Source organism: Crassostrea angulata, chromosome 5 (genome assembly GCF_025612915.1).
Source record: "Crassostrea angulata isolate pt1a10 chromosome 5, ASM2561291v2, whole genome shotgun sequence".
Classification (NCBI taxonomy): Eukaryota; Metazoa; Mollusca; class Bivalvia; order Ostreida; family Ostreidae; genus Magallana; species Magallana angulata.
Window position 1 is genome coordinate 58108545 of NC_069115.1, and position 27532 is coordinate 58136076.

A 27532-nucleotide genomic window follows, 5' to 3' on the forward strand; every position below is an offset into this window, starting at 1 on the left:
TTTCAATTTCTGCGATGATTTTTAGTGATAAAAATCGCCAGAATTCAATGAGCTTCCGGGGCCTTCCCCCCAACAGGCTTCCCCCTGGACCTACTGGGGGCCTCATGGCGGCCCCTAGTCCCCCTGCCATTTTAAGCATGCACTTCGTTTCTTGTCTAGCTACGCCACTGTAAGTAAGTCTACATTGAAATTACCTTTCAATGTATTTTAGTCTCACACTTTCAGAATACGTTCGGCTGCTCTACCGGTTATGTAGTCTCAATATATAGACCAACATGTACGTGCCATGCAATTCATGTAGCTGATTGCATTCTTTATATACTTTATTTATTATACACTGGCGCCTTGAAATGTCGTGCTTTATCAACGATGATAAAAGAAAAAGATATTACCAATGACTACATTTATTGCCATTTTTATCATGTTTATTTACAGGTACAGCAGTAGAACAAGTTGATGTCTTGAACAGTACTAGCATGTAGTCAACATTCAGATCTAATTATATGATTATTCTAACTCTCTTCAACTACGACGTTTATCATCTCAGGTACACAAATGCCGGTTCAGGTATTGGCTTCAGGTCAGGCCTAGCTGTATCCTCTCCTCATCTTGGTTTCGGGTCAGTGTGCTTTGCCTGCCTAAGTTCAGTAGAGGCGCTCTGGTTTGGGTCAGTAGAGACACGCCAATTTCTATGGATGCTGGAGATCCATGATATGTATCGGAAGCTCTTGGGCGAGCTACTTTTTTGTTTCAGCCTTTGACGGACTTCTGATATCCGCGAATCTTCTCCACAAACTTGGTTGCAGCACCATGGAGACCGAGGTAGAATTTCGCTGACTTCAAGATGGTTGACGTGTGGCCTTTCCTGATGGACTTGGTTGTAAAGTCTCGACAAGCTATCTTTAAGTCAGAAAGACTAAACTCCGTGGCTCCACAATAAAGTCCGGTGACGTTAGAAGCGTTGATGTTGACTTTCCCACAGTGCACAAAGGTCACGAGCTCCCGGAAGTCCTCGAGCTTGTACTTGTTGATTTCGATGACAATGTGGTTGCTGGGGGGTGGGCCCTGTTTGCTCTTCTTTTTCGACTTCTTTGACAATGGCAACTGTTGCTGAGCTTCAAGAATGAGGTTGTAGAAGACTCGACTTCTGGTGGCCAGCACTGCCTTCATTCCGTAAACCGGAACTCGCTTCTCTCCGACGAGGAACATAACGTCACAGAGGTCTGGAAGTGAGATGATATACTGCAGGGTGTTACAGAGTTCTTGGGTGCTTCTGTATTTCGTCACTTCCGGTTCAGCAGTAGATGAACTGTTGTCGGAGATGGATGTATCCAGGTCCCTGTCGGAGCCTGAGTGTTCAGTCGCCGAGTCATAACCGGAGGAACAGCCTGAGAAAAGTAAAACATAAAACAGTTATTTATCATGTAACTTAATATCTGCTTTTGCAAAGGCTATATAGAAGGTGTACTTTTTGAATACAAAAGCTGGGTATATTTACTAAGGAAAAAGATAGTAATCTTAGTAATGCTTTTGAAAAAAGAAATTCTGTACGTACCTTCATTATCATAACCGAAGTCGGACAGATTCAGGACCTCATTGTCCACCAAAGGTAACTGGGAACTGCACAGATCCATGTTCAGGTATTGATGATGATTGTGTAGTACAACAGAGACTTATAGAAGTTGGTGTGTGTGGTGGTTACACCCCAGTCCCCTATCTTATACCCCCGACGTGTCCAAATCTTCACTAATTGTCAGTCTCAGACTGCTGACATTGAGTCAGAGACGGCGGCCATTATACCGTTACCTGTGGACGGTGTCACACCTGTGTCAGGGCGTCTCTAATTATTTTGAGGCGGTGTTATAATTTTGTCTGTCATCGTTCAATTTGAAATTGACAATGAATGTTCAATTAAAACGGTAAATCATTTCAATTCCAATCGCATTCAATGTGTACATTAACTTAAACTAAAATATAAAATTTTTGTGATTATGAGATTATGCATTAAGCGTAATTGATTAATGTATTTAGTATTGCAATTTTTATATCAATAGAATTTAAGGTATATTACAATCGACAAGGTATGATTTTACTCATTTGATATACTGAACGACGAAAAGGGGCTTTGGTGCGACATGTGTTATAAGAATAATGGGAATAAGGCGGGTGCTATGAAATGCTTATGTTAGGACGGATAAGATACTGCAAAATATCAACATGCAGGAAAATTCGCAGTCTCTTGTGACTGAAAAGACTCAGTGGCTAAGAACCCCAGTCCATAGATTGCCGTATATAGAAAAAGGTCTTTTTAGGGATCTATAAATTAAACACCATGCAGAGTTAAAAATGTTTTGATAATATTTTTTTTATCCTTCATATATTTTTTAAAAGTAATCTAACCGACTATAGTGCAAAAAATTTTGTTTTGTTTTTGTTTTTTGTTTTTTTTTTTATTGTTTTTTGGTTTGTTGTTTTTTTTTTTTTGGTTTTTGGAATGCAACATTAGACTATTATTTCAAATTAAAAATAGATATAAATGGAGAAACATTTTTTTTGACATAAAACCAATGGGCATTTATTCGCTCACTCATCTTCTTTATCTTTATGTAAAATACAACCTGACATTTTATGATTTTCTCGTGAAGATGAAATATACCCTCAACCTGATAATACATTTTAATTAGGTATACGCATTTAAGGAGCATAGTGAATATATTTTTAAGTCCGAGGAAAATGTAATAATGTGAGGTGCCTGTGAATAATATGAAGCTATTTTTTTTTAGTAGCGTTATGAATGTATATTAATCGAGTTTTCCTGTACATTTTCACAGGGTTTTATGTAATGACAGTCTCACGTTAAAAGACAGTGTCTATTCCATTGACTGCAGATACAGTGTAGAGAAAATATAATTTACAATCAAAACCAAGTACTAGGTAATATAAGTATATCATATTGTATAAAGGTGACAGTACATGTAAAACCTGAAAAGTGCAGGTAACTCTCAATGACAATCTAATGAACATAGGGAGATTAATCAATATCTTTCTGCGTGGGGTTTTTTTCGACATAGGATTACCAGTGTTGAGTTTTGTACAGTTATAATAAAATATATTATGATAAAACCGTCTTTTTTAATACATGTAGTAACTTAAGTACTGTAAAATATATATACATACCTACATGTCCAGAATGAATTTCATCTTTACAATCATTAAATCTCGCCTCTCTTTACATTAAAATTGTTAAAATAAACATAAGTGAATTATGTAATCGCAAATAATGACAAAGTTGATCCTTTGTCTGTCTATTTTTACAGAAATAAGTAGATTTTGTTTTTAATAAATGATAATTCAACAGACAATCGTGTACAAATAACAAAATTTCTTCTGCGATGTGAATGATATTTTTTATGCGATTGTTCCGGCGATTTTTTTTTCTAAATTACAATATTAAAGTGGCTCAGAAAAGGTATTAGATATAATATACTAATTTTTTTTTTAATTTTAAGAGAATTTCGACACGTTTGACTTAATTACCACGGATTGTTTATTGTGACAAGTTCTTCCAGAATACAACAGATGCCTACAGGTCAGGGTATCCGGGACCATAAATATACAAAGCCCAAATTTATGTTTACATTTTATACATGGTTGCTTACTTTTTTGATTCTAGTAGTTTTCAAAAGTTTAAGGAGGCTGGATGGTCAACAAATTAACAATTAGATCTTACTTAGGTTTTAAAATAGATCATCTCTGCTATGAACTATTATTTAGTAAAGGAAAAAAATCCATAAATTTTACATTTTAAATTTGGGTATTTTAATTCTTACACTTCTCACAGGATAAAATCTCTGCCATTCAGTCAATTGAAATGTGACTGAAAGGCAGAGCTGTGCCATTCAGTCACCTTTCCAGGCCATTCAGTAAACATTCAGTTGACTGAATGGCAGAGATTCTTCCTTTGAATTTATATTCAGCTCTTCTTTTACAGGAGATCAGTACAGTGTAAAAATGGCCACGACCGTCGAGCCCTCCTAAGTAGCAATTCTACATACAATTGATTCAACTTGTCAGTCTACGTTCTTATATATATCAGTCTTCAAAAAAGTTCAAAAATGGATTATCAAGATTGGCATTATAACCGACTTTTAATAGACACGTTGAACATTGATGAATTAACTGAGTTTGTACGCATGTTAATACGTATAATTTATATTGATAATTAAATCATAAATGTACACATGTTATATTGAATCGTGGGAGGGTCAGCACAGATATTTAACATCAAAAAGTTATAAGTCCATTATCATCTATATACTTTTATTACATGTTAAGCATGTATGTCTAAGGACTTTATATAATGCAGGCTCATTTCAATCTTAATAAATTACAGATAAACCTTGTAGTTATGTCATTGTAATTAATTTTATATTAATGTAATTGACAATTATTGCATCTTTTTTTTTTTATAGTTCATTACTCCTCGTTTATAATGCCTCCAGTCTGACAAATACTATTGACATAACTAATGTTGTAGTCGATTTAAAAAAAGATGATCTTTATTTATCTTTAAAATATCTTTTGAATATACATGTATATCTGTTGATTATGAGATCAACTGTGTTCCTGTAAGATGAGAATAGGTTCGAATTCCACTCAAAGAAAATGCTAAACATTTGGTAGAATATTTGTTGAATTTATTTGTTTATTTCACCATTGTATATCTTTCATAATTCATACAAACAATGAAATTAAATGTATTCATTTTACATGTAATGCGTATACATATGCATGTGTTATATCCTTTTACATTATCTATCTTGGTTTCACAAAGCATCGTCTTTGATATCAAGATTGCTGTCCATGACACCATAGATGGTATAAAAAGCTTATCATGTACATGCGATATCTCCATGTTTCGTGATCAATCCTGGTCATGGCCTGCTGCTTTCGTCTGCTTTGAATCTTCTTTCCCTCGTGGACGGGCGTACAGCTACCTTTGTGATGCATGACGTCCATCTTTCAGGGAGGAAGGATGTCTATGTTATCCCTGCTGGAGATCTACGAGCTATACCGGAAGCTCTTGTGCGGAGCTATTTTTTGTTTGTTTTTGTTTCAGCCATTGACAGACTTCTGATACCCGCGAATCTTCTCCACAAACTTGGTTGCAGCACCATGGAGACCGAGGTAAAATTTCGATGACTTCAAGATGGTTGACGTGTGGCCTTTCCTAATTGACTTGGTTGTAAAGTCTCGGCAAGCTATCTTCAGGTCAGAAAGACTAAACTCCGTGGCTCCACAATAAAGTCCAGTGACGTTAGAAGCGTTAATGTTGACTTTCCCACAGTGCACAAAGGTCACGAGCTCCCGGAAGTCCTCGAGCTTGTACTTGTTGATTTCGATGACAATGTGGTTGCTGGGGGGTGGGCCCTGTCTGCTCTTCTTTTTCGACTTTTTTGACAATGGCGACTGTCGCTGAGCTTCAAGAATGAGGTTGTAGAAGACTCGACTTCTGGTGGCCAGCACTGCCTTTATTCCGTAAACCGGAACTCGCTTTTCTCCGACGAGGAACATGACGTCACAGAGGTCCGGAAGTGAGATGATGTACTGCAGGGTGTTACAGAGTTCTTGGGTGCTTCTGTATTTCGTCACTTCCGGTTCAGCAGTAGATGAACTGTTGTCGGAGATGGATGTATCCAGGTCCCTGTCGGAGCCCGAGTGTTCAGTCGCCGAGTCATAACCGGAGGAACAGCCTGAAAAAGGTAAATTTAAAGATAAAACAGTTATTTATCATGTAACTTAATATCTACTTTTGCAAAGGCTATATAGCAAGTGTACTTTTTGAATACAAAAGCTGTGTATGTTTATTGTTAGGAATAAAATATTAATCTTAGTAATGCATTTGAAAAATGAAATCCTTTACGTACCTTCATTATCATAACCGAAGTCGGACAGATTCAGGACCTCATTGTCCACCAAAGGTAACTGGGAACTGCACAGATCCATGTTCAAATATTAATCAGGTATTGATGATGATTGTGCTGTACAACAGAGACTTATAGAAGTTCTTGTGTGTGGTGGTTACACCCCAGTCCCTTATTATATACCCCCGACGTGTCCAAATCTTCACTAATTGTCAGTCTCAGACTGCTGACATTGAGTCAGAGACGGCGGCCATTATACCGTTACCTGTGGACGGTGTCACACCTGTGTCAGGGCGTCTCTGACCGTTAGTCTGCTAATGATAATTACAGTTTGGATAATTAGAAATAATTATGAGGCTATAATTTTATTGATTTCTTGTTGACATCGACTAATTTTGAAGCGTAGCTTCTGCAGTATTGGATTACTAACGGTTAAACAGCTTTTTAATACTATCGTTATTTTGACAGGTATATATAGATATAACGTTTTTTTTTTTATCATTTTTAACATGCTTAATGCGTTCCTAGTCTAATTGGAAATTATAAATCAAAAGTAATAATTATTTTTAAATTGGATATGAAGCTAGCATTTAAAAAATTTATATCCATTTTTATTTAAAGAACTTGTTAAGGAGGCTGGGTGGTCAACAACATTATTAACCAGAAATGTCTTAAATCTTTATATATGATTTGTTAAGCTATAGAAAATCCATAAAAAAAAATAGCTTCTAAATTTGAACATTTTCCCTATATTTTCATAAAGAGTTACTCTAAAGGAGATAAGGACGGTCCAAATATGGCTACGACATTCCAGCCCCTTAATGCTCACTATAATTTGAGAAATGGATTTGGGGGGGGTGGGGGGTGGGGGTGGGGGGGATTTGACTATTTTGTTTTCACCGGTGTCTTGCACCGCATCAAAATGTATAAGTCGATAAATCAAAATAATTTGTAATGGATAAGTATTAATATTAAATGAATTCAATATGAATAATTTTTTAAGCGTTTGTATATATTAAAACGGGAATCTGGATCGGAATTTCTTGAGTTCTATCCAGTGTGAAAACTGATAAAGTAAGTAGTGGAAGTTAGTGCCTTCTTTGACGGAGTTGTCTTCCTTTGCATGATCATGATTTTCAATTAACATATCTAGAGTTATTCAGAGATATACATGTTGTACTGTTTGTGTGCCACTCGATGCATATCTTAAACAATTGAAATATAATTTCTAATTAAAAACCAGGTTCCAACTACTGATTTGTTTTTAGTAGGGCAGACTCATTGGTCCTAGGCGTTAGGACATTAACGGGTTGCTGGTTCAAGTCAGCTGTTGTCACTTAATGTTGTGCTCTTAGTCTTGGTAATACGTGTCATATATCTTTATTATTATACTTTCATGTAAAATACTGAAATCTGATTGGTTTAGACGCAGTTGATAAACCGTTCTATTACCCTCAGCGTTAGCAACACACCTAGCAACGGGTAACACAACGAATTGTTACATGCGCGTAAATTATGCGCGTACGGTTCGCCGTGAAATTCACGTCATTTCTATATAAAAGCAGTAAAAAAAAATCTCTAAAATTAAGACATTTAGTATAATAAAATAAATAGTGCCTGTTTGGGAGGATAACAGTTGAAATTGAAACCCTTCGAAAACCATCGCGTCGGTTGACAATGGTTTTCTCGGGGTGTCAATTTCAATTGTTACCCTCCCAAACAGGCACTTTTTATATATTGTCTCAGTCCACCAAGCTGAAATTGGATACTTGATTACGCTAGGAGTAATTCTTCGATGGACTGGCCTCTCATCCAGGGATATGTCAATGGCTTTCATCCGTTTAGCACCCATGAAACCGGGGATATAAGCACCGGCCTTAATATGTGCCTTCATGACTCGAGAGGATTTTGACTTTCAAGGCGCATCGATACTCTGATAAGAGAGATAACTTCTGTGACATTTTGGAGGGCCTTTATTTTAGAAAATTATTTTCAGGAAGTTAAAAGATCTCTATAGAAAGTTTGGTTTCTAGCAATCTGAACATACATCACATACTAATGTACCAAAGGAAATACGCTTAGGTAAATTTTATTCAGATATTGAATATGAATTCCATTTTGTTTTGATATGTCGACAGTATAAAGAAATCCGAGTAAAATGTATTAAGAAATATTATTGGAAAAAACCTTCTGTATACAAATTTATACAATTATTAAGTGCTCAAAATTTTAAAAAAAAATGTGTAATTTGGGGAAGAATCTCCACCTAGCTTTTAATATTCATGATAATTAACAAAAATTCTCTGGGGTTTTTTTTGCCTGTTAGTAAAATTTTATTATAAATACATTGTCAATGTACTTTACATGTACCATACCATTATTTCAATATTGCTATTAATTATATGTAACAACCTATGCCATAAGATGTATGTCTTGTGCAAATAAAGAATGAAACATACAATACACATCCAATACATGTGATCCCTTGAGGACTGCCCAGTGTTGCAGCAGTTCAGGTCGTAAAATACCGATTCATTTTAAAACAGCCATTTACCACTGACATTTTTTCAAAATTCTTATTCTTCAACGGACAGCTAGGAAATTGAATTTTGATACTCTGATAACCCTGTTTCAAACAGTGTCATTTCTAAAAAAAATAATTACATCACCAGGTCTTTCTTTTCATCATTTCGAAATTAACATTAGAAGAAAATGGCCAAGAAAGTAGTATTCATAGTCTTTTATGAGAGAAAACATGTTCATACAATGGAAATTTTATTATATGTTGTATCTTGGTTTTTCATGAAAGGTAACTCTGGCAAATTGAAAGTAAACTTCTTATTTGTAGATTTTTTGAGAAATTTATTGAGACAAAATGAGCACCGCTTCCGTACATTTTATTTATTGTTTGATATTCTCTTGATACCAGACTTTATTGTTAAACATGGAATATATTTTTAATTTTATTCTCTGATAATGAAATATAGTATTTTCGGAACAGAGTGTGTTCTCTTCTCCGTGATGTTCGTCATCATTTTTTGAAAATACGAGAACCGCGCGAGGCATTCAAATAAATCATTTTTATTTCACAAGGTATAGTGATTTATGAAAATATACATTAGAAGATTATAAAATTTTTGACGTATTTTGTTGCAGATGGTTTATGAAACTCACTAATTTTATTTGAACAGATATTATTGTTTGTACAATATGATATACCAAAAGTTCAGGCAAAAGTTTTATCAACCTGCATGGTTTATTTATTTTTTTTCCCCATAAAAACAGGCAATCTTTACAAAAGCTAGAAACAACTTTTATACAAAAAATATGAGATGAAATTTTGAATTGAAATAAAGTAATTTCAAAGTAATGTAAAAAGTTACATATATGATACTTAATAAAACGGACCAGTTTGTTGTATAGAAGTTGGAACAGTAGAAAATAATTTATAATCAATATAATTGGCCAATGACTCATCGTGCGCCACAATAAAAGATGAGTATTCATAACAGTGGTCTAGTAGTAAATATTTGGATAAATTAAACTTTCTAGCATTTGGGTTTTTTACGGTTAAAAAAGTGTTCAACCTCTCCAGATGACCCATATGAATAACTACTAGTAAGGGATTTGTGTGTGAGTCTAAATTATAACTGTTTTAATAAATTTTTTATTCACTACAATGGAGGAGGGGGGGGGGGGCGTTTCTTTGAATGAACTTAATATTGTTAAAAAATAACATGTATCCATGAATTACTTTTTCTCGGCAAAGATACCATATTCAATTCATTTTTAGTTTGTATAAATTACCGGACGGGTATTTTAATCAATTCGTTGCCAACTGAATTCTGATTTATAAAATTTTTTTTAAATATATTTTTAATTTAAAAAAAATTGGAGTCCAGGCCCCTCTTGATAAATACGTCTGCATTTGAAACACAAGTGGATTTGATACAATATTCTACCAAATGTTGCAGAATTTTCGCAGTACATATGCATTTAATCAATATTTTTTGGTCCAACGTGTACCCTATTTTGAACACCAATAACTTTCCCGATATCCGCAACATTGTAAATCAAAAATAGAATGTACTAGATGATAAAAAAAAAAATGTGCCCCCCCCCCATACATGTACATGCAATATTAAAAACATAAATGGCGTTTTTTTATGTATCGAGATATTTGTCTTGTTTATGTTTTCATAGAAATATTTTATTCCATCTATTTATCCAGTGATTTGAAAACGCAGTTAATTTTCATGTAAACACGGATTTGCGCGCTTTAATGGAATATTTGCTCATATATAGGTCATACCTTAGGTATTCGTGAGTCATAACACATCGGAGTGATTACCTGTGCAGGTAGGTTGACCATGCGATGCCGATGCGCGGGTTTTCTAAATACGGAGACAAAGACCCGATAATAGAAAGGAATATTACTGCAGGCAACAGTAGATTTGTTATCCCTTTCGATTCATTAATTATTTAATATTTTGTGCGATGTAATGGACCACGTGTGTCGTGTTGTATTGATTTCCGGAGAGGCCGACAGAGAAATGTAAACACGACGCCAGGCTGACGGACAGAGGTAAATTCTACTTTACTGGCTATCCACTAATTACACGCATGTACTATGCATACTCATAACTTATTTACACCTGCCAGCTATTTTGTTTGATTATCTGCAATATCAAGTTTAAATGGCAATAATTATAAAGGTGTATATCTAGAAAAAATTTCCCTTGGAGGCCTCTTTTTGTTGACACACCTGATAAACATATACCTGAGGCATGCGCACACATAGAAAGCGTCCTTTTTTATTTGAATAGGTGAGCTAATTTGGACCGCCATTTTGAATTTTGAGGAAGTGAAGCTACGGACAAGCGTTACCTCGTTTTTTAGTTCTTCCGTACATTATGTAAAAACTGCGAGGAGATTATTACTTCACAATGGGATATCTCAGGTGTGTCATCACCTGTGTGATTCTCGCCCTGTTCTTTGTGTGGACGGGCTCAGGTAAGAGTGTTTTCCAATGGATGAGGCCTGATAATTTCGATGAGATTATGGACAGAATGACCACCGTTACGGAGGAGAACTGCCGCTCTAAGCCCAGGCATGAGATTGAGTTTCCTAGTGAGACCGTGGCACAGCGACCACGCTACAACATGCTTCTAACATCTGCTATATACTCCAATAGATCTCAGCTTTTACATATGCACAACATGGCCTTGAACAGGGCCCATTTCTACAGTTTTATTTACCAGAGACTCAATAGATCGGTGGATTTCAACTTCCAGCCCGGTCTCATGTACCTGTACATGTCTGCTACAGCGGACGTTACCGCTAGTCAGGGCTTCATCAACGGCTCGGCTATATTTTATGACAATCATTGTTATTATCCCAACTGGTATAACAAGATCTTGGACTTCAATAAGACCACTCCGCTGTTTGGGCCGCGAGCTTGGAGGGAGGACGACTACGCCGAGACGACGAACTACCTCCGAGAGCCCACGAACCGGACGGTGGACATCCATGATTACGGGACGGGATGGAACAGTAATTACTCCAGCCAGGCCTACAAGACGGCCCCCTGGTATCCGCTTTGGCTCCCTGATCTTACAGGGAACCAAGATTCCCTCACTAAGTTCACATACGCGGTGGGTATAAAGTTTTCAAACGAGACGGGAAAGTTTATAGACAACGAGTTCGTGGCCATCCCTTACTTTGGTCCGCCCCAGCCAGGTATCAACGACAATGAGGAGAATTCTCCATCACTTCCGGTCAAGTGGACCAAACCTTACTTTGATTGCGGACGGTCCAACAAGTGGATTGTGACAGCCAGCGCACCTGTAGTGGAGTACATGCCCAGATACTCAGACTTCATCCACTTAAGGAGACCCAGGTGAGAATTAACAAGAAATATCACTAGAATCAATTTTCTTTACCATCAAAATAAAGCCTGGTTTCTACTGAATTAAAACCGTAAACTACATACAACGAGATTTCGAGAAATATGGTAGTACAAACATTTGCTTTACCTATCTTTAACTGCTTAAGATTATTCATATAATATCCATTACCATGATTACGCAAGTTCTCTTTAAACATTAACTTTTAAGCAAATCTTTTGCAATACCCAATTAATCATACCCTTAAAAAAGGGCAAAGGGGACTTGCTCGTCATTTTACCATCCACTCTGACAGTGTAGGCGATGTTTTGACGATCTAGTAGATGATATTGTTGATGACGATGCCGCGTATTTTTACAGGACGGTGGCCGTGTCAGCCATGGACATCGAGTTTGAGCGGATCGATATCAACCCCTGTCCAATCAGTGATGGTAACCCGGAGCCCAACTACTTCGCTGGGACAGCGCGCTGTAAGCCGTCTACCATGGTGAGTAGCACTGGTCACGTGGTCAAGCTCAAAAACCCTGACGGTACAGTGTCGTATTGACAAGAAAGATAACTCTGTATGAGATAAATTATATACGAGGTCTGCTGCATGTCATAATTGCAAACGTGGACCCTTTTTTTCTTGTTGCTTTTTACGATTTTGGTTCATACATGTATTACCCACAATGCAATTATAGTAACAGATTTCACTTCTTTTGAAAATTCGATGGTATCCATAACCCCCACCCCCAGAGTTTATTTACAATAACAAAACGATGCCGTACCAGAAGTAATTGTGAAATTCTGCCATGACCTAATTGTTTGGATGCAATGGATTAACTTGTTTTCGATGTTGTCTTGTACCCCAGGGCCCTGTTTTCATTGATTAATAACCAATTGATATGTTTCGTGTTATTCTGAGATATAAAAACACAGAGATGAAAACGGAATATGAATACCAGCATTTGGTTCATTAAGGAACCAGTGCGCTACAGTTGGCGGGAAACACAATTTGGTTATGGAGCCCAGACTTGATAAAGCCAGATGATTGGCACACAAGTAGAACCTCAGCACGCAAACAGGCTATTCATAACAACACAATGAAAAGGCGAAATTTCCATTTTGAATTAACAGCCATTGTAATTCGACATTCGTCGCCAAACATTTCTAATTCCCCCTCTATAGTCGGAATGAGTTATATTAAAGTATTGCGTGTACAGACAGAAGTACGTTCGTATGGAAATAGATTGACTCTAAAACGTGAGACAAATATGAGACAGGTAAATGTAGGTGTCCATGACACATCTACCCCGATCCGGGTCTGTTTATAACAGTAGGCGAGTTATAAAGTCAGGACTATCATTGTATTCCAATAAAATGAAAGCCGAGAATTCGTAACACATTAGGAAAATTGCACCTTTTAAATCTCGGTATTAACAGGTAAATATGGTTCTAACTAAATCAATACCCTGGCAACTTTGGTTCATTAAATACTAATATTAATTATTCAAGTGCAATACCTAACACATCAATCACGCGGCCCGTAAATTAAAGCAAAACCTCTAAAGGGGGGACTGAATAATACATGGCGAAATGGTGCCCCCTCTGGCCGATCACAATGACATCAAACCAACAAAGGCTCCCCAGGGCCCCAGACATCGGTACCGGTCTGGCTTAATGGAACATTTCATTGCCGGGTTCCAATCCCACGTATTCCTAGTGGACATTTTGATCGAAGCTGTAGCTACATTATAGCGGTTGAAACGGCCTGCCATGTTAGCTGGAATCTAAACCTGTATCGCTTTTGTAGTAATCTTCAGCTTTAAAAAAATATAATATATGGAATATTTCGATAATAAAGTGGGACTAATTTTTTCTCTCTCTGACAGTGCGAGGTAATTCACGGCTTCGGATTCCGCCGGGGCGGTTACCAGTGTGTTTGTAAGCCCGGTTATTACTACCCCTGGTGGCACGATGGACCCTTCCTTGGGCTCGAAATCGAACAGGCGACAGGAGCGGAGTATGACGTCGGGTTCGAATGTTTGCAGGTTGAAGGTACGTCTCTTTCAGATGTGTAACTGAAATAAACTGATATTTCTTCTTTTTTTATTTAAATATATTAAATGAAAGGTCTGTCGGGATTTGATGAAACGTTATGTGTTGAATTGTAGAACTGATGGTTCCGCCCAATGAGATGCCGAGTTTTGTGGAGAGGAAGAGAAGATCCGCCTCTCTACAGGACCGCTTCCTGGACCTGATTTCTCCCTCCGACAGCAGCCCGCGGGTCGCGCCGACTGAGGCACTCTCAGACAGCGAGAGTACGAGACAGAAGCGCTCCACCTCAAGGAAAATGAAGAAACTGGTCGCCAAACGATCCGCAATCAAATCAATTCGAGAAAGGATGCAAGAGAGAAGGTTTATACCGCGATACCAGGGAGAAAAGCGGTTTATGAGACACAAGAGGGACCTTTTTGACCAGGAACTGTATGCAAGAATGGAAAAGATTTTGTACCGAAAACAGAATACAAACAAAGGGAACTGTCGTACCAAGCCGGACTACGAGCTGTTCTTGCCGGGAGACGCCGGGTATGGAGCGGAGAGGCAGTTCGAAGGCGAGGCTCGCACGGCTCTAAGGCTGTCCCACTTCTTGTGCGATTTCCTCCAAAACATCGATGAATACGAGGAGTTCGGAAGCGTCCGCGGTGACAAGCGATTGAACGAAACTCACATACTTGGAGAGGTTCTCGCCAATGTTATGAGCAACTTTAAGATTCTGGGCAGTGGCGCCTTTTTTGATCGCTACAAGTTCAGAATGTCACCGCCCGAGAACAACACAGACCCACGGTTTGTACATGGAATCACTCGGGAGTTCTTTGGACCTTTCGCTTACACCCACACTGCGGCTGATACGGACGGTACAGAGAAGTTCCGGGCGGTAGACTACGCAGGATTCAAGGCACCTTATACACAGCAGAGGTGGTTCAGAGACATGAAAGCAAGATGGCAGACGAACTTTGAAGGCCTGGAGCAGTATACCGCCAAACCCATGGTCCGTTCAGATCCGAACGGAACCAGTCTGGTGAGGTGGGAGCACTACCCCCTGAGATACTTTGCGCCCAAGTATGAGCATGGAGAGTGGCTGCGACCGACCTTTAAATGTGATGGAATGGTGGACGAGTGGGTGGTGACATATGTTGCGCCGTTCTTTGGAATGAATCCATTGAAGACTCGATTAGAATTCCAGTAAGTAACGAGAGAGAGAGAGAGAGAGAGAGAGAGAGAGAGAGAGAGAGAGCATCCGAAAGTGTTCGATCTTTTATACTTTATACATCACAAGACAGAATACAATATATATATATACTACATGTAGTATGTTTTTTTTTTCATTTCAGCGGAGTGGTAACGGTTGATGTCAAATTAGATTTTCTGGAACTCCGTCAATGTCCCGGGGACTATAGTGTGGCTAATGCTTTCAAAAACACGGCGCGATGTCACTTTAAATCGCAATACGTAAGTTCAGCATCAGTATACTTATAAACGTAATATTCACTTATCTAGTATTCATATATAGTCTTTTCATAATATCTTAGATTTCTCAATATCAATTTAATTCATAGATAGAATGCATGGCGTAGTCCTTTTTTATTTCCTCTCTCCTTTGCTTTACTTTCTCTGAGCGGAAGTATTTCCTGTTGGTCGTTCTTGGCACTGGCGGAATAATCACGTGACAAGTAAAGTGGTTGTTCCCTTGTGTCAATAATGAACTCACGGAGTGTCGCCTAGTTCTATAAATTACCTATACTGTAGCCTATTTCTCAATATATATTTCAATGTTCGCAAAAACATATACCACTTGTCCGTATTTCAGTTTGATTTTTACCTGCTCAATATCTGCATGTAAAAACCTTTTTTCTTATTTTACCTTGATTCAATGACTGCTATCGAAAACTTGAAATTTCCAATTTTATTTTATACACAACGTGCATGAAATGCATTACACAGGAGAGAGTTTAAAGCTTGTTGTTATTTCTATCACAAACATAGCAATAAGGAAACGTCCCATTATACAGCTCTAATCATGGTTGAGTACTTACGATGCTTTGTTTTACCCTTCAGTGCCTACCCCTACCGCTACAGACCCCCACCCAGAGGTACCTGAGGGGTGCCTACAAGTGCGAGTGTCGCCAGGGATACGAGTACCCGTTCAATGACCTCAGCTGGTTCTTCGATGGTCAGATGATGGAGGAGGAATACAACAAGATGTTACGCGGGGAACCCAACAGGTGCGCGTTCTGCTATCATAATTTTCACAGACAAGATTGTAATTCGTCATTTTCTCATTGGTCTTAAGATGTTTTAAAAACTTGTTTTGACGGTTGCTACTGTTTGAGGGCATACAGAAAGTCCTGCTTCATCATGTGTATCGACAGATTTTATTCTCCGTCTTGCAAGACTTGATTTAAATAGAAGAGACGCCATGTTTTTATTTTACTGAATATTACAACTGTTTACTCTCTCTTCCAGATACGACACCCTGAAGTGCAGGATAGCCGGAGCGTCGTCTGTCACCATCAGCTGGCTCCTTCTCTCACTCTCTTTCTTTCTCTATTTGTGGAATCGTTCCTAAATAATAACTAAACCCATTGTTCAATTCTCTTCTCAGGTTTTATTGTTCTACACGTGAGTACAAACGAAATAACCGGAAAAACTGTATACGGTCGTAATTTTGGACCACTCTTTAAATACTGAACGTAATGAATATTTACCTGGAAATTTATGAACATTATTCGTGAAATGTACATAAAAATCTACATGTATACTACTACTATATATTTAAAACTAACACAAACTGTTGTTTACTCAAAGTTTAAGTAAGTTAACAAGGTCAAAGTTTTGTTTCTTATTGATATTTACTGGTGAATGTTTTAAAGTGCTCAACAGAATTTTGAGATGGATAGCATTTTAAAACCATTTTTTATATATTTTTAAATGCGTGTTAATATATTACATATCATGTACATAAATTCTTGTGCCATTAATGCCAAACCATTGTAAGGTTGTTTACTGTTTCTTTTACGACAGTTCATATGGTTTTGAGTGTGTGCGAGAATAAAATGAGAGAAAGAAAGAGAGGGAGGAGAGAAAAAGAGAGAGAGGGAGGAGAGAGAGAGAGAAAGTTTATATTATACAGTAGGTCATTGGTTATGTACTTTTACGTATTCATTATGTAAACTCGTTTAATCATACTGTTCATACTTATTGCTATATAATAACAAGTCAGTGCTTCTTATAATAGTCCTTGGTATATATTACAAGACATTGTACTCTATAAACAGGATTGTAAAACTGAAAGTGCCATGTTTCTTTTGCCTTTTCCAAAATGTAAAGCTTAATTGATACATTATCCAGGAAGACTCAATTATTGATAAATTCTGAATTAACCACTCATAAACTTATGCAGACCCTTTTCATGTTCACGCTTTTTTTTGTATATCTGGCTATGCAATAGTATTTATTTTTTTAATTTATATGATTTTCTGATGCAAATACAACCAATGTCCTAGTCTTTGTTGATTCACAACTGATTTAGATTTACATACATGTATATACCAAGGAACAGGTAAGGTGCCTTTCCAATGTGATTTTTAGTATGTGAAAATGTACATGTATATTCTGACAGAATATTTTTATACCAAAATGAAATTAAAATAATAAAACAAAATCCCTTATTTGTTTTTATTAGCTTAGATTACTGGAAGAACTCTATGTAATATAAATGCGCGGGCGTAATCTGAACTAATTTTTGATATCAAACATACTTCTTATTATAAGAAATTCATGAAATTTTGACACAGTCAAATCATATTACCAAATGATTCTATTAGTTTGATCAAATTTGACCTTTTTGTTTTTGCATAAAGGTCAGGTCAAGGTCATTACCTTTTTCCCCAACGTAAAGGATGATAAAATTAAGTGTAGCTCTTTGTAGTTCTGTAGACATTTGTTTAGGATTTGAAGATTCTATTCTTCAATGAAATGATAGAATATCAGAATGTCTATCAGCTTGGAGTAAATATTTATACTAAAATTGATATTGCTAAGCCCGCATTTTCTCTAATTTTCTTAAATTTTGAAGAAATTTTAATTATTTTTTTATGCTTCCAATAATAAAATATTTCTGATTTTTATGTATTATGAAGACTTTATATAAAGATATAAATTGACAGAAAAGCTAATAAATTGGCTATTTAATAAGAGAGAAAAACCGATTTTAGTGATTTTTCACAAAAAATCAATGTATAGAGGTAGGATACGCTTTAAGAAGCTTATAAAAATGTAATTTGATAGGCAATCATAATTTAAAAACATATTCTGAAACCCAAGTATCATATCATTACTTCACATTAGTAAAAAAATCCAACATTAATGTAATTGGTTTTAAAATGCTATAACAGACTCGTTATTCTGCAGCAATTCTGAATTGCGAAACACGTGATATTTTCCTACGCCAATATTACATCTAATATCGTCCTTGTTAGATTCTAAACATTGATTACTTTTTCCATGCCAAGTTGTATGACAGTAAAAATGAAAGAAAAATATACTATTCTTCTTTCCTTTCATCTTGATTTAATGAACAATTAATCAAATTTACGTTTGACAAGTTGAAAACCAGAAAAAACTTCTACCTTAGAAGGGCGTAGAAGGGACTCGATTGCAACATTCGTATAATGGGATTGATACACGTACACTGTTTATCAACAGGATTCCCAACCTACATGTATTGGCAAAATCATGACAATTATCCAGTTTTACGCTCAATTTTAGAAAAAAAGGAAACTATTATTACAAAGAAACAAAATCACGAGACGCGACATTTTCCTGTTTTTAAAGCTCATACATTTTTGCGCATATTATCTGAAATTATAAAGCATACACTGATTTCTGACAATGTTTGTAGTACTATAAAATTGCGACGACAACCCAAGAAACCTGGTTAACATGAATAACAGAACAATTCTTTCAGTGCCCCTCGATCCTCTGTACACGACGGTTTTTTCGTCGCTGACTGCTCGAGTTGAAGTTTTCCATCTTATCATCTTTTAGACCTAATGTTATTCTTGAAAAACACAAAGATACTCCATTATATATCCATTATAAAGCAAAAAAAACTAATAGTGACTACCAATGGAACAAATATCGTTGCTTAAGAAATCAGGTTATTGACATGGTTCGTACTGAAAAAAACAAGTATAAACAAAAGCTTACATCACAAATACTAGATAAATCAATTCCTCCTGGTAAATGGTGGCGAATAGTGAAATCATTATCAAAGTGTAACAATAAAAAAAAGTACCACCTCCAATAAATTCTAATGGTAAAATACATATACACCCAGTAGATAAAGCATCAGAACTTAACAAACATTTTGCAAGCATATCACATATAGAAACAACTAATGAACCCAGGCTTCCACCTCAGGGCCCAGGGCCCCCTCACAGCATAGAAAGAATTAACATCACAGCCCAAGATGTTGTTGATCAATTATCAAATCTAAATATCACCAAACCTCCAGGCCCAGACGGTATCTCACCAAAGATTCTTAAAAATATCATACCTTCAATCAAACATCCAATCGCTAAATTATTTAACCTTACACTTCAACATCAAGATTTACCTTTTATATGGAAATTGTCACATATTACACCTGTATATAAGAACAAGGGCAACCCAGAGGACCCCTCAAGCTATAGACCAATTGCACTCACATGCACTTTATGTAAAATACTGGAAACAATTCTTTTAAAAACCCTGCACAATTATACGAAGGACCACAATCTTTTATTTAAAAACCAATCAGGATTTCAGCCCTCTGATTCCACTATTAATCAGCTTACTGAAATTTATAATATTATAATATCTAACCTTGATAAAGGTAAAGATATTATGTTCATATTTTGTGATATATCAAAAGCTTTCGATAAGGTCTGGCATAAAGGTCTCATCTATAAATTACAAAAATATGGAATCATAGGAGAAATCCTTGGATGGATAGAAAACTATATTACTGATAGAACACAAAAGGTTGTCATCGAGGGCTATTCCTCAGGAATTGAAACCACTAATGCAGGAGTACCCCAGGGGTCAGTGTTAGGACCCTTCCTCTTTCTTATTTACATTAATGATATTGTTGAAAATATATGCAACCAAATAAGACTCTTTGCAGATGACACATCACTTTTTGTAATAGTTGATGATAATGATAATAATTCAGCTAAATCATTAACAGCTGATCTTGAAAAAATCAAACAGTGGTCTAATCAATGGCTGGTGGATTTTAATCCAAGCAAAACAGTAAATGTTAACTTTTCCAGAAAGAAAAAAACCCATCCCCAGGTCTCTTTTGGTAACACTATAAACAATATTATCCAAAAAAATAATCATTGTCATTTAGGACTTACTTTGCAATCAAATGGGGGATGGTCACATTATATATCAAATATCTACGAAAAAGCATGCCAAAGATTGAACATGCTACGCATACTCAAATATAAAATAAATAGGGAATCTTTGATTAAAGTTTACTTTGCATTTATTCGCCCTGTGTTAGAGTATGGTGATGTAGTCTGGGACAATTGTACAGATGAACAAAGTAATTTATTGGAAAGTATACAGATTGAAGCTGCACGAATAATTACTGGTCTTAGACGAAACTCATCTAAACAATACCTATATCAGGAATTAGGCTGGGAAACACTTAAGAAACGTAGAAGTAGCCATAAATTAATATTATTGTTCAAAATATTAAACAATTATACCCCTGAATACTTATCTAATATTGTTGGTGAATGTTTCCCCCCACATAATACCTACAATCTTCGAAACAATTTCATCTATCGCACACCTGTTGCAAGAACAACATCTTACTTCAATCAATAGTTTTATACCATCTACAATTATATTATGGAACAATCTACCTCAAAATACAAAAAATATAACTACAGTTTCGGCATTTAAGAACAGCCTCAAAAATATTAATAGTAAAAAACTGTATATGCATAAATTATTTAACCATGGCAAAAGATTAGAAAATATTTGGCATTGTCAGTTGAGAAATAACAGTAGTAACTTAAATGCTGACCTTTATTCACACCACCTTATTGCTTCTCCACTATGTCAGAAGTGCTGTCTTGAAGTGGAAGACTCTAAACATTATTTCTTACACTGTCCATCATATGCCTCCCAAAGAAAATCTCTATTTGATTATATGAACGACAATTCCATACCAATCACAATTAAGAATCTACTTTTTGGAAGTGATAAACTAACATTTCAAAATAACCTACTATTATTTGATAAAATTCATTTTTACATAAAAAGTACAAACAGATTTAAGTAAATGCATAGGTAAAAATGTACACATTGTATAAAAAATGTATCAAAATGGGTACCACTGACTTTCCTTACACTCCTTTCTTTTCATTTTTTATTGCTTATTTGTTCTCCCCCTCCCCCTCCCACCCCATCCCTCCAAACTTTCCATTTTTTTCTACTCTGTTATTAATTTTTGTTTTGTTTTTATTACATGTTTTTTCTTTTCTTTCTGATTTTTTCCCTACATTACATATACTTTTTGATTTCCAACCTTAGCAATTAACCATTATTTTTCAATTTTTTTATTTTCATTTTCCTATCATGAGCTATTTGTTTTGTTTATTTTTTTGCACTGTACCTCCTTCCAATCCTATTTACAATATTAATCTATTATACAAAATTCCATGGCAATATATATGTATATATATATATATTATACATAATTATATAATTACTCATATTATACCTTGACTACAGGAGAGAACATAAATAGGCATTGTGCCTGCTGTTCAATCCAATTCAATGTATTTATATACTTGAATAAAATACTTATTAAATTAAAGATACTCGGAAGAAATGTTTACTTTAATTTTTACATATTTTAGAGCAATACTATCGGCTTCCTAATTGAAAGGGGCTTGGTCATGATTTTGGTCCAAAATTATTTTTTTGATATTGATGTTTACAATGCTTCATTAAGGCATTTTTAATGAGCAAATAAATTTGAGTGTCATTATTTGAGTTATATGCGAGTCATGTAAGTTTTTGAACAATGATCTGATCAAGATCATTAACGTAATTGATAGGCTTGGGAGTGCAAATCAGGCCGACGTACCGAGTTCGATTGAGCTATGTTTTACTCAAGGTGAAGACCAGAGAGAGTAAAAATAAAACGGAATTCATAGTTCCTTGTAACACAAATATTTTATTTGAAGGATCGAGAAAGAATCGTTTGTGTAATATGCATGATTTCACAAAACATTTCAAAAAATGCCCTGTGTGTCGAGCAACTTTAAAGAAGCTGTCCTCTTTCGGTTCTAGCTGAAATGGAAAATCATCGAAATTCTAGCTAGTCATTTAATACTCTTATTAGTCATAGTCTGAAACTTGAAATAAAAAAATCGCAAACCAGGAGATCTATATGACTGTATAGAGAATATTGTCTTTGCCAAGGCTAGAAATTATTACATGAAGTATTTTTATTATTATAGATAAACTACTATGTAGTTTAATGTCATGCGGGATAACTCTAGACATATTAGTTTGTGCCTTGAGATGCTGTCTGTTGTTAGGATTATGTTTTTCGGAACAGTTGTCGTCGAAGAGGACCATATACAGGAACATAAAAAAGACCGAGGTGTTCTGGTTAAACTACATGTAGTTGTTTTTATTCTGTTGCACTCGAGTTATATACACGGTTCATTATACCGGTACATTACGCCTTTTGGATATGACTGTATTAGTGTTTCGAAGAACTCATTATCGCCAATGATTTCCACATCAAAACATTCAGAAAGTCTTTTCATTGGAAAATTAGAGTTATCTCCCTTATACAAAAAAGAATGACTTCATAGACCTTAAAAAATACCCAAGTCCACATATTCCTTTGAATATCACATGTTCATTGGGAAGTCAGGTGGAATTTTGTTTGAATAATGAATATTAAGAGAAAAAAATGAATAAATAAACAATGATATCTTTAAAGTAGTTGTTTACGGAAGTTTATCTTGATCGGTGATAGTTCAATCTGTTGTCCATATGCAGGTAAAGCGCACAAGATTACGAAAAAATACCGCATAACTAGTATTTACTTTTGGTGCCATAGCATTGGTTGAAAACGAGGTATCTTGACAAGCAGTTACCGAGTTAAATATAATATGATTAATATTATATACTCGCATGCCTACTAAATCAATTAAAAGAATTTTTTATGTAAATACCCTTGTTTAGTATGTGTATATATGTATTAGCCTACAAACAGGATCAAAGGCTAAAATGTTAAGCTAACTGACCTTAAATTTTTCATATTTGTATGTCATTAATACGGATCAATTAAACAATGACTTGATTTCTTTCTTCAAGTACGGTTTTTCTTCACCTGTCGTGTAAAACTTAAATAAAATTCACTGACCTCAATTATCGGTCTCTTTCTAAATATTGCACTGTACATACAGCGCCTGTTGACGGATTAGGTTGTAACACAAAAGAGTCTGATTAAATATTCTTTTTACTAACTAGCTTAGATATCGACGCAAACATATTAAAAACCCTTGGACCATTCCCGGCGTAGATTAGCCCCGCGATCTTTTCTTTTTTCTCCCTGGATAAGCCGCATTCTGAGGGGTGAGAGATCCTTGTCGAAGTTTTAACGCCTGATGTTTATCTCCGGGAACAATCAGCACCAATGTTCCCGCGCATGAATTATCTATGAGGAGACGTTCTATCAAGTAAAAGACTCGGCAATCCAGGTAGGCACGCTCTTGTTTTTGATTCGTTGTTAATGGACACAATCAGGTGCTGCCTCATTACCTGAACAAGCTTTATGTTATTACTTAACAAAAACAGGTAAAATAAATAGATATACATACTATTGGATACTTACCCCCAAGATAGGACGACTATACAGGGATGTTAACACTGAACAATTAGCAGAAAGGTAAGTTAATTAAAAAATATATCTATTTGAAAATAGATTTCAATTTACGTAATTAAGAAAGACAATAAATAATAACTTGTAATGCATTAATCTAAATATCAAAATTAGAAACATCATTGAAATAATACAAAAATGTTTGAACTTGAACTTGAATTTTAAAACTGTTCGAAGTTTTACATATCTTGATCAGGTAGTTCACTGTTTTATCTGAATGATTAGACATATCGCTTACTGAATTATTTCAATGTTTGCGTGCTGTAATTAATCGCTCCATTTAGGCCGTCTATCTATGGTACAGTTAAATACATTTGTTCATTAAATACAGTTGATATACTTAGATAGATTTACGTTATTGCATTTCATAAACGTTTTCGACATTCCCAAACAAAATCCAGACATCCAAGAAACATTTGATTGTAAAGAATCCAGACCTTTTCTCTCTCGAAGAAAAAGAATTAATACTACGACGTTCAAACTTTTTTTAAAATTTATAATCAATATATTCAATATTTTAAAAAAATCATAAATATCCAAGTGCCTCTTATTGGACACAAGAACAAGTTAATATTCTAGACATCTCTCAAATGTCTGTATTTCCAAAGATTAGAAGTATTATTTCATTTCAATTCTGTCCGGTATTGCAAGAAATACTACATGACAGCCCATTCCAACTGTAGTTCAATAATGTCCTAAAATGTACTTGGGAATTAATTAAATGCCGGTATAGCAATCAAACTTATGAGGTAATTTTAGATGAATTACAGTATTGTTTGTTAAAGAACTTCAGTGAATAACATGATTGGAAAATTCTCAGGGTAAGACAGGGATGTCTTTATTAAAGGGCACTGCATATCTTAAAATCTTCGATTGATATTTTCTTTCTTTACGACAATGTTTTAAATTGATCAAATGCCGAGCAGTTCGATTTTTAAAATTCTTCTTAATGCCACTGTGTGTTTGTTGTATTTAAAAAAGAAAGAGAGAGGGGAAGAGATAGAGAGAAAGGGATTTCAAATTGAAAAGTTCGATTATTATATGCGTAGTAGGTTTGAATTTCCGAACATGTTTGATTCACGTGAAATTTGTTAATTTTTATTGACCACTATCGTCGAAAACCAACCAACCGTATAGTATACATGTACACTTAAAGGCCGTTGGCTAATTCTATAATTTATTTGAATTCAATAATTTATTGATTTTTTCGTTTCATTTATTGATTTTTTTTTTCGTTAAACACACGCCATTGAAAATTAATTGCTCACAATAAACGAACAAGAAAGGCAAAATTTTTAGGGCCAAATTTAAAAAAAAAACACCATGTAATTCTTTATACGTAAGGAATGTCGCTATTTTCAGAGGTTTCCCTCACGAAAACGTAAAGGAGCCAATCGCAATAAGGCTAAATTTATTTATGAAAACGAGAAAAAGTGGGCGAGTTGGTCTGCGGTCTGTAAGGATATGCATCATGTGCATACTGGTCGTTGGTTTTCGACGATGATTGACAGTGTGCTATGATAAAATTCACATCTTCTTTCCTTTTACAGGTTGATTAATTCTTAGGTTGATTAATCCATTCTTTCATCGAATAATATGTCATTTCAGTTTATTCGTTATCATCACTGCTATGCCTATCATGTGGCCCTGCCCGGGACACCCCAAATGCAGAAAGATCTATCTCTATGGACAGGGGTTCCGTGCACACATTGCGTCATGTAAACATGCGCAGTCAAAAAAAGTTCGAGGGCGACGAGAGGCCCTGGAGACTATGTTTAGCATCGTCTGCTTCACGGAGAGCCGAAACCTCGGAAATATAACACTGGCCCGAAGAAGGATTCCCGATTTTCGCCAGGAGCCGGCCACCCTGTGTCGTGTGTGACGTCACTGTGACAAAAGGTGTCAACGTCAAATACATGCTAGTCATTTAGATTGGATATACCATAGAAGTAAACATCAGAGTGAATGGGATCGTTAGTGATATAATTCACGACATTGGAGACTTACATGTAAACAAAGTTTTTTACTAACAATCTTGTGTTTAAATTGTTTATAATTTTAGTCCTTGTTAACATTAACGGCCAAAGAGGTATTTATACCTGTAGCTATAGAGACTATATCATTATTTATTTACAGACTTTTAAACAAACGCTGTATATGTTTGTTAAAGTATTTGGTGATAGAAATTATATATACTAGTTTTTTAAACAAAGTACAATTGTATGTGTTCTATTTTTTCACAAAAAGGATGCTTTTTACTTCATTGTCGTAGCCAAATCTTTGGCTATTGTATAAAGACATGGGTATAAATCTGGTAAAGATCCAGCTGCCAAAGTACCCTGCGACAACCAAACCCTTGGACTCATCTTTTACAAAATGTCTGGCTTATTATTTCTTATTTCTGGCGTAGTATATAACTTCAATTTCACTCCTCATTTCCTTATTTTCATATCAATTTTTTACATACTCCCAAAAAAGTGGGGGGGGGGGGGCAACTCCATGATAATTCAATTTTTTATATGTAAATTTTAAAAACTTTGTTGCTGCAAGAAAAAGGGGGGGGGGCAGGCTGATGAAGTGAAAACAGATGTAAAGTTTACCTTTGATCGATGTTAAAATTAAAATAGGAACTATTGCAGTTTTATCTATCTTCATTCTTAAAATAAGCGACAAAACAGCAAGCATAAATTCAAGACAAATCCACTGCAGCAGAATTTCCGCGTTCACGTGTAAATGTATCATGTAACTTCAGAAGTTAAACATCATTGTCAATATATAAATATAACAATAAGGTATGTTCATTTCGCCAAAGCACTCAGACTACAGATCTCTTCGTGTCTCTCTCTCTCTTTTTTCCAAATAATGCGGTAACTTGCGCATGCCCAGCTTACTCCCCTCTCAAATATTCACCAATTACAGTTTACTATTCATGAGCCAAAGGTGAAATGCATTCGAAATATATATCCAATAATGATTGTTTAATATAAAAAATTTAAGTAAAACAATAGAATAAAAATAAATTTAAACAGAAGCATTTGTTTTTAAAAAGAAATTTAAAATCTACAAATCAGGACGGAATACAGTAAAACACGATTATAACAAAGCGCCAGAGACGGGCGGTTTTGCTTCGTTATAAGCGTAATTCGTAATATCCGCCAAGTCTACAACATGTAAAATAGTCACGGGGAATGAAAATCACTTCGCTGTAAGCGTCAATTCATTATAAACGTGTTCGCTATAACCGTGTTTTACTGTATATACTTACCGGCAAAATAAGCGTTCAAACATGCCGTAGAATGATGCTTCTTAAATTGAATATTAATTATTGTAGATGATTATGCTAATAAACATTCTCCCATTGAGTGGAATAGAAGGGGAAAGTAGTAAGTAGTAATTCGGTTAGTTTCTTTTTGACAGTTTTTGACTTTTTGATGCAAATTTTAGACTTCAATCTCATGGATATCGACGTGACTGCGCTACTGCAAATAGTATTTTAGAAAACATACAATGTGCAGGTATTTATTTCATGGTTTATATGTGTATTTCACTATTTGTTTTATGTTATGACTCTAATTGCCTCCCCCCCCCCCGCCCCAACCCCCGTGAAATCATCATCGATGCGCTGTCCTATCCACATGTATACATATATGTTCTATAATATTTTTAACTCTTGGTACATTGTTGGACAGCAA

General features: G+C 35.5%; 3 protein-coding genes and 1 long non-coding RNA gene across 4 annotated transcripts; 2 read left to right on the plus strand and 2 right to left on the minus strand.

The window, feature by feature from the left end:
* Window positions 1-415: 415 nt before the first annotated feature.
* LOC128186278 (uncharacterized) lies at window positions 416-1414 on the minus strand. The gene has a single exon (XM_052856073.1). It carries the CDS (start codon window positions 1207-1209, stop codon window positions 751-753), a length of 459 nt encoding a protein of 152 aa, XP_052712033.1. The 5' UTR covers window positions 1210-1414; the 3' UTR covers window positions 416-750.
* Window positions 1415-4730: 3316 nt separating this feature from the next.
* Window positions 4731-6263, minus strand: LOC128186019 (serine-enriched protein-like). Its single transcript, XM_052855747.1, has 2 exons — window positions 5928-6263; window positions 4731-5753 (listed from the first exon to the last, which is right to left on the minus strand). The coding sequence occupies exons 1-2, from the start codon at window positions 6004-6006 to the stop codon at window positions 5116-5118; spliced, it is 717 nt and encodes a 238-aa protein (XP_052711707.1). The 5' UTR covers window positions 6007-6263; the 3' UTR covers window positions 4731-5115.
* Window positions 6264-10370: 4107 nt separating this feature from the next.
* LOC128184023 (uncharacterized) lies at window positions 10371-17537 on the plus strand. Its single transcript, XM_052853305.1, has 8 exons — window positions 10371-10509; window positions 10751-11823; window positions 12191-12317; window positions 13705-13870; window positions 13987-15058; window positions 15208-15325; window positions 15932-16098; window positions 16340-17537. Exons 2-8 carry the CDS (start codon window positions 10871-10873, stop codon window positions 16440-16442), a joined length of 2706 nt encoding a protein of 901 aa, XP_052709265.1. The 5' UTR covers window positions 10371-10509; window positions 10751-10870; the 3' UTR covers window positions 16443-17537.
* A 5445-nt stretch (window positions 17538-22982) lies between these two features.
* LOC128184299 (uncharacterized) lies at window positions 22983-25846 on the plus strand. Its single transcript, XR_008243718.1, has 2 exons — window positions 22983-23658; window positions 25449-25846. It is a non-coding gene; the product is annotated as an uncharacterized LOC128184299 (long non-coding RNA).
* Window positions 25847-27532: the final 1686 nt, after the last annotated feature.

Excerpts from the sequence above, each read along its gene's own strand:
- LOC128186278 (XM_052856073.1), bottom strand. The coding sequence starts at position 1,209 with ATGTTCCTCGTCGGAGAGAAGCGAGTTCCGGTTTACGGAATGAAGGCA.
- LOC128186019 (XM_052855747.1), bottom strand. The coding sequence starts at position 6,006 with ATGGATCTGTGCAGTTCCCAGTTACCTTTGGTGGACAATGAGGTCCTG. Across the intron at positions 5,754-5,927 it reads CTTCGGTTATGATAATGAAG|GCTGTTCCTCCGGTTATGAC; the intron begins GTACGTAAAGGA and ends TACCTTTTTCAG.
- LOC128184023 (XM_052853305.1), top strand. The coding sequence starts at position 10,871 with ATGGGATATCTCAGGTGTGTCATCACCTGTGTGATTCTCGCCCTGTTC. Across the intron at positions 13,871-13,986 it reads CGAATGTTTGCAGGTTGAAG|AACTGATGGTTCCGCCCAAT; the intron begins GTACGTCTCTTT and ends GTTGAATTGTAG. Across the intron at positions 15,059-15,207 it reads AAGACTCGATTAGAATTCCA|CGGAGTGGTAACGGTTGATG; the intron begins GTAAGTAACGAG and ends TTTTCATTTCAG.